At 33.7% G+C, this 10,270-nt stretch overlaps 1 protein-coding gene across 1 annotated transcript; it reads left to right on the top strand.

Moving 5' to 3' along the window:
• Positions 1 to 5,388: 5,388 nt before the first annotated feature.
• On the top strand, positions 5,389 to 9,929 carry LOC112523044 (CTL-like protein DDB_G0274487). The gene is made up of 7 exons (XM_025132478.1): positions 5,389 to 5,558; positions 6,229 to 6,677; positions 7,515 to 7,698; positions 7,795 to 8,019; positions 8,174 to 8,290; positions 9,177 to 9,410; positions 9,579 to 9,929. The coding sequence occupies exons 1-7, from the start codon at positions 5,475 to 5,477 to the stop codon at positions 9,792 to 9,794; spliced, it is 1,509 nt and encodes a 502-aa protein (XP_024988246.1). The 5' UTR covers positions 5,389 to 5,474; the 3' UTR covers positions 9,795 to 9,929.
• The last annotated feature ends 341 nt before the right edge of the window (positions 9,930 to 10,270 follow it).

Raw genomic sequence — 10,270 nt, 5'->3', positions numbered from 1 at the left:
CATATTATAACATCGACTGAGATAAAGAATAAAATGAAATATTAAAAACACGATGTATCTCACTGCATTGCGCGAGTACGCTTCTAGTATATATATATATATATATATATATATATATATATATATATGTCAGTTCAAATAAAAACATTAATATATGTTGTTTATTATTTATTTACTGCATTTTTTCCATTAAGAGATGTTGTGTTTATCAAGTCCCTCCTATCAATCATTGTTGTTATCAGGGACAGGCCTAGAATTATTTTCAAATATGGTATCATATAATTAATATAATATAATATAGACCTAAAATTAATTACAAAAATTTGATTTTTATAGGAACGATAAACAACTTTTAAATTTGTACCCGACACGTCTTTATCTTTTGAAACGGTCAATATATATCCAAAAATAATTACAAAATGTATGGATTTTATAGAATTGAGAAACAACTCCTAAATTTGTGCTCGGCGTGTCTTCATCTTTTGGAAACGATCGATGACATCTTCATTTTTAACATTATTATATGCTTCCTTTTATACGGCACAAATGAGGGCAAAATTCAAGAAGTCATCACCAGTTCGAGTACGTAAATGGCTAAATCTGAAAAGTGCAAACAAAGACCAAAGTCACCAAATAGCCATATAGCAAGTGAGAATCTTTCGAGAATCGTCCCGATTTCCAAGAATCATTCGAGAATCGCCACTTGAGAGTTGAGAATCGTTCGAGTCTTCGTGCCGATTTCCGTCACTCACTCGCTGCTGTCTGGTCTGGACTTGCTTGCCGGCTTGGATCTGTTCCTGTTTGTTCTCGTAATCTTGTTGGCCGGCTGCTAAGTTTTAATTGGGCTTTGCATATTAGGCTTTTGATTTGGCCATTTGGGCTTTGTTTTATTTGGGTTTCAAGAAAATACGGTTGCACCGTTCACAAACCTAAATTTTTTACCCTTCGACGAAAAAATAATACGATGGCACGTGCCACCTAAACCACCCAGTTGGGTCCGTCCATGGTGTTGACCTAGTAAACCAAAGGAGAGACTCCTATTCTGTGAATGATTGCTAACACAAACAACACTCTTATTCGATTACTGTTTATCCGATTTATGTTAGCAATCAACCAATTTCTATTCATCTAAGTGAAATAAATGGAACTTGAAAAATGAATACGACCAATGCTTTAGCTAAATATATGTACATGAGGAGGTGTGGCACCTAGAAAAGGTGATGTATCAAAAAAAAGTTCTACCGACTCCAACTAACGAACTAACGAAGCATCACAAAGAAAAAAAAACGATGAAACCATGCATGTTGTTGAAACAAGAGTTTCCCCCATCAGTCCGACAACATGACTTACGAAATGTACTTAGTTAACGAAAACATGGAGTTAGACAAAGCTACTCCATGTATCTATGGTTATGTATTCGACTTATCCCAATTAATCGTATGAAAGATTTCCATTAAGAAATGGTAGCACCTGAGGCTCGGTTAATGCCTCATTAGCTACGTCATTGCCCTAAACGCAAAGATTCATCTTCCATTTTTTTGTTATTAAGATATTGTTAAACCCAAGTCAAGCCAAGGTCCAAAGACACCCATGTCAAACGAGACGGTGCATATCCAAAGAAGCCCGAATCTGAAGAAGTCCGGAAAAGCAACTAAAGGCTCCTTGCTAGTCATCTTTTTGTCTTTTGGTGCCTTCTTTGTTTTGTTTCAATAAAATTGCACTTTTACCCTTAAAACTAGCTGTTGTAAAGGGTACTTTTAAAAAAGTTATTTTCAATGATTTACTATGAATAAAATGGTATGTGTTGTACAAAATTAGGCATGGCAACGAGGTGGTCCCCGGCCCCAGACACGGTTTCTATGAACGGTCCCCAGTCCCGGCCTCGGACCCCGATGGGTACAGAGATTAATATCATGTCCCCAGTTTATTTTCTGGTCAAACCCCGATCCTCTTTCCGTTCAAGACCTAATTTTAGAAAATAAATAATATATATATATATATATATATTAATAAAATTATATACCGGGTACGGGGCGGGTCGGGGGATATGCTACCCGGTCCCGGCCCCAACCGCAACCCCGGTTTGAGTATACCGGGGATCCCCGTCCCCAGTCTCGGGACCCGTTTTAACGGAGAATCCTTGTCCCCGTTCGGGTCGGATGAGCCGGATTCCCCACTGGTCGGGGCAAATCACCATCCCTATACAAAATCTCCTTCAATTCTCGATCCTCAAGTTCTTTCAAGTTGCGATCTTTGTTGCTCAAAAAAACTCTCAAGTCTCAATTCACAACTTTTTAGTGAGTTTTATAATCTCACAATTTTATACTCTGTGATTTTAGTTAGGTTTAAAATTCTTTTACTCTCGTTTTTAAATGACTCTGTAATTGTCGTATGATCCTTTTTAAAATTCTTGTAATTTTGTTTTTTCAAATTTTTTCTACTTTTACAAGATTGTCTTCAAACTAAAGTTTTTAGAATGTCATTTTTTTCTTTCACGCACCTACCGCATCCAAATTTCCACTATTATCACCAATCACAACTGTACAAACTCAATTCGGGTTGATTTTAATTTCATATTGTTTGAGGGGTTATAAAAATCTCAATACAACCTGAAAATTCCATGTTGAAATGACAAGTGGAAAGTCTTGCTCCAATACAGTGACACTGACACCTATGATAGAAACAGATCAAACACAAGTTGGTCTTAACGAGTACATTCATCTTTCAATGATGAAACTTGTCGGAGTTGGATAACAAAGAATAAGACAGTGATTCAACAAGCGTACCATTTGGATAACCAAACGAATTATGACATGGATACAAAACACCTATCAACTGACATGTAAACCGACAAGTCATGCTATCTTAAAACGTGATGCACATCAAGCATAGGATTTGACCACACGAGAAATACAAACCACCGTTTTAAATCAATTATATTGTTTAACTTTAACATGCAAAGTTTTTAGTGTCAAAAAAAACTTATACATTATAGTAGGACACTCTAAACATTGCATCTTCAATCACGAATATTATAACATTAAAAAAGACGATGATTAATTCAAAATGGAATGGGTTAAATGCATTTCATTTCTTAAATCTACAGTTACTTATTAATTTTAAACTAGAACCTCTGCTCTATTTTAATAATTCTACCATTAACTATATGATTAAAATATTATTTATTTCTACTAAACACTTAATTTCAATGTCCCCTATTAATGAAAAAAAATTAAATATTATTTTTCTATCTTAAATATGAAGTTTTAAAGATTTCTCCAAATTTAAAGATTTATATCTCTTTTTTTTTATTTTAACATAAAAATATACCGGAAATTTCTAAAAGGAAATTAGCCCAACTACATTCCCTACATCTTGCACGCGTCATGATGTGGCGCATGAGACATGTTCACGATTTGATTAGAAGCCATTTTAACGAATCTTTTACTAATATCGTGTTTAATTTAGGAATTTGGATATATTAGTTGTGATTTTTTTTATCAATGTCTGGCGATTATTAAGAGCATCTTCACAAAGATAATAAATGAAATGGTTTGTAAGAACTATATTTAGAGGTGCTTATAGATTGAGTTGATTGTATTAAAGACACTTGAACAAATTAACCTAATGTTTACGGTTTTAACAATCTTAACCCAACTCGATACAAACCGTATAAGTTGTTCAGGTTAGTCGGATTGATACTATGGTACTTCAAAATATTCTCATAACCTTGAATATATTGTTTTTATTACTCATAATTTTTTTAATCATCAATCATTTGATACAACTTATTCATATTTCTTAAATCTTAAATATACTATATTCAACTATTTTTCTCAATGTGCATTGTTGTTACATTTATGCAACCTAATTTTAATACAAAAATAGAACTTAATGCAAGTAGAAATTTTGAACTATTATCGTTTTGTAACAAGTAATAATGGTTTTAGTATCAGATATCATTCCAACAAAGAAGACTAAACACAAAAATTTCTTAAAAAGTTATTTAAAAATTAACTTCAAATGGCGAATTCAAGGAATTTGTTTTATCTAATGTTTGAGTGAGTTAATTATCAGCTAAGAAAAATATAAACCGTAAAAAGAAACAAATGGTACGAAAGTTGTGAAGACAGACTAACGATCCATTAAAAAGATATTGTAACATCCCGGACAACTCAATAGTACTATTGGTTGATATTATATATTATTACTGATGTTGAAATGTTAGGTCAAATATTATTATATCCGAGATCATCGAACATTGAAGACTGAAGAGGTCAAAGCTTAAAGTCAACATGGTCAAAAAAAGTCAACATTGTATTTAGTTGTTAGATTGACTTGTACATTTAGTCAATTGTATAAACAACTGGTAGAAAAACTTAAAACGTGCTATTCATTTGTTACATTATAGAGAGAAGTTAAAAATAATTTATCAATATACATGATGATTTGAACTCTAGATTGTTATTCTTCATTGTTTAATTCATTATTACTTGATCATACTGCGATTAACAATAAAACATACACCGGACCACAAAAGCATATCAAAATGGAGGTTCTTATAAAAACCATATATTTATATTTTTTATTGCCACCTCATTTCTAACTCATTAAATTAAGAACTCACATAAAAGTTTATAATTGATAATTCTTAAAAACCTCATATGTATGAGTCATATATACACTATATTATAAAATATTTGACAAAAACTTTTAAAAACCATTTTTTATGCATGAAGTATTGTTTATTGATACATATTACTTAAAATTCAATATTATAAGTAAATTGTGCGTAAGTATAACTTATTAAAGATTCATGTAACCAACTGCAGATAAATATTATTAAATAGAAGATAAAATATCTCATTTTAAATATAAAAAATCTAAAACAAAATTAGGATAATTATTGAGTTCTAACAAAATATTTAATTATTATATTTATAGAAAATTATATTATTAAACCAAAAATAAAAAATTAATTAAAGAAATACAAAAAAAAAATTTAAATAGTTAGTTTGGTACAAATATCAATATTATTTTTAATTTTTTATGATGCATCTTCGTATTTATATTTTATTCACAAATTAAAACATTATCACTTGCTCAAAACCACTTAAAACTGTGTTATAACATCGACTGAGACAAAAAAAACGAAAACATTAAAATCGAAATGTATCTCACTACATTATGCGAATACCTTCTAGTATATATATATATATATATATATATTTGAACATTAATAATTAAAGTCAAGAACTATCATCGAGAATTTTTATATAAAAATTTAATTTGATCGGATGGAAGTATGGAAATGAGGTGATGGTATAAGAAAGGAGTTGGTATTTGGGAAAGCGATTCAAACTCATGTTTCTGTCTCTCTCTCTGAATGTAACTGTTGATTCGATTGAGATGTTGTCCGGCCCTTGAATCGTCTTTCCTTCAAAAACCCTAATTCCCTTTCTCTCCTTCTAACCATGAATCACACCCAAACCCCTTTTTCTTCTTCTTCTTCCTCCTCCTCCTCCCACCATTCTGCTACTATCACCACCGCCCAACAGGTACTACTCAATTTTTCTGATTTCTCTCCACTCTTTTTTCGTGTTCCACTGTAATTTGTGTTTGTTGATTTCTATTTTTACCTTTCTAATATGGTTTGACTAGTGAATTCATACATATGGATCTATGCATTTTGCCACTTTTATAGGAATCGATCTTTATTGTAAAGTAACTATCAATTTTACAAATGTTGATCCGTTTGATTTTGTTATTATGGACGGTTATGACTTTCAGTCACTCAACAAAGGAATTGAAAGACATCATTCAATGTCTAATACCATCATCATTTGTGCTTGTAAAGGTTTTTTCACTTGCAGAGAGTGAATGAAGAATCAAAAATTTGTGACGTCTTGCTAATGATCATCATCAATTGGCATCAACTAATCTTTGAAACTTCATATAGATCTCTAGATGTTCTCTAATTAATATTGTTATTTTATCAATTTTTAGTTAATCTTTAGAGTGGCAGTTTATATATTCATATGATTCACTACTTCCATTTATTTCAAGGAGAAACAAGTGAAACACAGGTGCACTAGAAAATTTCATAAAATCTAGTAAAGTTAGGAACTGTCTTTGCTGCTAGAGATTTTAGTTAGCGTAGAAATGAAATTGTGTCAAAATTTACATGCATTTTCTATTATCTGATCAAGGGGTGAAATTGAATTGTAGAGTGCAGGTGGTAACCCCATATCAATGGGGTCAACTCTTGGAGCTTCACGCCATTGGCGAGATGTCTTCTGGCTAGGAATCTTTGTTTTGCATTTGATTTTGGTAGGTTTTGCTCTTGGGGTACTTGGTTTTAATAGGTTTAGGAAGAAGGATAGACTTAACATAGATCAATACACAATCAAGTTTCTTGAGAATCAAGCTGGTTTAACGGAGGATTACTGGCCACTATATGCTGTTGCTGCTGCAATCAGTACAGTTATGGGATGGGTTTGGTTGTTGTTGCTTGGTTCACGTTCAAATCAAATGATGAAAGTCTCTGTACATATATTGACTACTTACCTTGCGGTGCTTAGCGTTTTGTGCTTTTGGGGAAAACTGGTGTTTTGGGGTGTTGCTTTTGCTATTGGCTCTGGATTGCAGTTCTTATATATCATATCAGTAATAGACAGGTAATGTTTCAAACCTTATATATCTATATACATATATCACACTTGTATATATGCATGGTTACTAGAAGAGCCTTGCGTTACCCTTTAGGATGCGTTTGGTACGTAGGATAGGATGGGACAAGACTGAATAAAAACTTGTTCTATCTTTGATGCGATATTAGACTAGGATAGGACATGAGTGAGTGGGACCAGCATTTTTGTTCCCTCAAAATAGGTGGAACAAATATCTGGGAGACAGGAAAAGAGTGATAAATTATTGAACTAATCATGTCAAACTAAACCCTAAAACCTTGCAAAATTCTTTCACCTGCCTGCCTCACTTTCGTCCATCCAGTCCTGTCAAATCCTGTCTGCATACCAAACGCTGAAACACACCCTTAATGTCTTGGTTACTTTGTTAACCAGTAACGAAAGGATTTGACATGTTTTCTGATGCATTTGTTTTGATTTTTATCTGTTTTTAGATCATATTTTCAGCAGATATTCTATAATCTCTTTATTACTCGACTCCAACTAGATTTCTTTTGTGGTTCAACAAGCATTTTACTATATGTTGAAGTCCATGTTGAAATTCCTGGAATGACCAAATTGTGATCTAGGGAAGTTTTCAGTTTATGAGAAACTGTCATTTCAGACCCTACCTCTATGTGGGATATATCAGGCTCGTTTCATTTGGTTTGAAAGATTTGATGTATAGACCACTCACAAATAGATTAACTTCCATTTGAATTTGTTTATTGACAAAAGATGGTGCTTTATACTATTCGAGTCCCCACTATTTCTTGCCGAGTGTCGATATATTTCACGATTTCTAATTAATTCTCACACTTCATTTAGACTTCCATTTACAATGCTGGTGCTGCAAAGAGCCGTGAAGATGGTATGGAAGCTTCCAGAAGTTATGAGAGTAGCATGTGCATTTATGCTAGTCATGCTTCTTTGGTTAGTATTATGGTCCTTTGGTGCTGCTGGTGTTGTGGCTTCGGGGATCGGTGATGGTGGCCGGTGGTGGCTTCTTGCGGTGAGGTCACCCTTTATGAGTTGATATCGTTGGTAATAAGTGCAGAAGCTTGTCGATTTGTGATGACATCTGCGATACTATAAATTTGACGTGCAGGTTTTCTCGGTGAGTTTGTTTTGGACAGGGGCGGTTCTTTGTAATACTGTCCATGTTATAGTATCGGGAATGGTGTTTCTTGTACTTATCCATGGTGGTCGAGATGCGGCATCAATGCCTCGCAACCCACTGCTGCAATCTTTACGGCATGCTGTAACAACTTCTTTCGGAAGTATCTGTTACGGTTCTCTTTTCACAGCTGCTATTCGAACGCTGCGGTGGGAGGTAAATATCGTTGTTTTTAATTTGTTAGTCTTTATGAAAACAACCGCTTTACTCTTGGTGGGTAGAGAGGTCAGGTCTGCGTACCCCCAAACCCCCACTTTGGATGGGACATATTGGTTTGGTTATTTTTAAAGTATAACTTGTTTTGTATCAGATTAGGGGATTCAGGTCAAAAATTGGCAACAATGAGTGTCTCTTATGCTGTGTGGATTTCCTGTTTCATCTAGTGGAGACCCTTGTTCGTTTCTTCAACAAATATGCATATGTGCAGGTGCTTAATTATTTGATAATTATCTTTTGCAAGCATTAATCATTTTGCTCTGTTTCATTACGGTTTTACCATTTACCAATCTGCTTCTATTTAATGATTTCTTGCTAAGGGGCCGTTTACCAAACGTTTACAGGACAAGTGCTTACTAGTAAGAGTCGCCACTCTTGTTTACCTTACTAGGTATGATTCTCGCCAATCAGAATGGTATAGTAGGCAATAATCTTTCCCTGTAAGCACTAATCGGGTAAGAGCACCCCTTACTTACTGGGTAAGATGGTCGGTCCTTGCCACGTTCGCCCAAATTAGCGTTTGGTAAACGACCCCTAAATATCGTCTTTGATTGTTGATTTTCCGAAACAATTGTTATTGTGTCAATTCTTGAATTTTTTTGATCAGTAAACCAACACTATGACAAATTCGGTTTTATAGGACGGAAAATATGTCTAAATGCTCTAATAGACTAGGACTTAAGTTTATAGGATCAAACAATTGCTTGTCATATGTAAAAGTGTTGCAATAATGTTATCAGCATTCTAAGAAACTTTTTTGGACGCTTTTTGGAATAAAGCGTTCTATTAAATTTTTATATAACATTATTTTGAAAAGTGTCTTATATAAAGACGTGATCATAGGGGCTAAAGCAATTCTTTTAAAAAAGCTAACATGACACTTTATTTCAGTAAGTGTTCTAAACAACCAAATTCATCCTAACATCCAATTGTAACATCTTTATATATGGTGCACAATTATTTGGTCCTATAAGACGGTCTATTAAGACATTTAGATATATTTGACATCCTATAAAACTGATATTGTTGTTATGTAAGTCCCCCATTTGTACAGTTGATACAATATCATCAATTTTGTCTAATTTGTTTACTTGCAGATTGCAGTTTATGGCAAAAACTTCAATCACTCGGCCAGAGATGCATGGGAGTTGTTTCAATCGACTGGTGTAGAAGCGCTTGTTGCATATGATTGTTCTGGAGCTGTTTTACTCATGGGTACGCTCTTGGGTGGGCTTATTACCGGAACTTGTGCTGTAGTTTTGACAAGGATTAAACATCCCGATAGAGAGATGATGATCGGGTCAACTGCGATATTGATGGGCATGGTCTTGGTAAGTGTGAATTCCCAAATCCAACGTCTCCTTTCTATCCACTGATCACATGAAAACACATCATCAAATGGAGAATGAAAAATAAATTTATATTTAATAACTCCGTAACACATTGTAGATGCATATAATTGTAATGTGTTGAAATCTAATTAGATTTGGTACTATTAGGTCGGATTGGCAATGGTGGTGGTAGAAAGTGCAGTTACATCAATATACATCTGTTACGCGGAAGATCCATTGTTAATACACAGGTGGGACCCTGAATTCTTCAACCAGATGTCGGAGACGTTGCACCAACGTCTCCAACACCGAAGTGCACGTGCAAGGGAAGGATTGAGCCAACATCGGCTGAGTGACCACATACAAGAAACGATATCCATTTGATTTGTTCAATCGTTTTTCTGCAAATGTAATGCTTGTAGAAACCCATGACAACGATCTGACCTAAGGTCGGATTCAATTTGTTAAAATTATGTATTCATTTGTTAATGATCAATGTGCAGCAAGTTTTGAAGGAAATGCATTCATTAATATCCTGCATTTTCTTTATTCATGATGAATAATCCTAAAATCTTATTAATATTCATGATGAATAATATATGAAATAGTTGGTTTCCACTTTTTAGAGTCTCAAAATATGTACGGTTCTTATTTAAAGCAATCGTATTATTATGAGTCAACAAGATAACACAATCTTACACCTTTATGAACTAATTATGTTCAATAAACTAATTATAAAGGACACAATTATATATAACCAGTACTAATCCTATAATCAGCCATGAATCTTTTGTCCAGCCGATGAATGTATTATTCTCTCTCCATTGCTCTTTCTTGGTTTACGATGTCGTCTTCTCCTG

The sequence above is a fragment of the Cynara cardunculus genome, assembly GCF_001531365.2.
Source record: "Cynara cardunculus var. scolymus isolate 2C chromosome LG 12, CcrdV1, whole genome shotgun sequence".
NCBI classification, from domain to species: domain Eukaryota; kingdom Viridiplantae; phylum Streptophyta; class Magnoliopsida; order Asterales; family Asteraceae; genus Cynara; species Cynara cardunculus.
The sequence above is the reverse complement of the archived record's forward strand: the minus strand, read 5'-3'. Positions and strand labels throughout refer to the sequence as shown.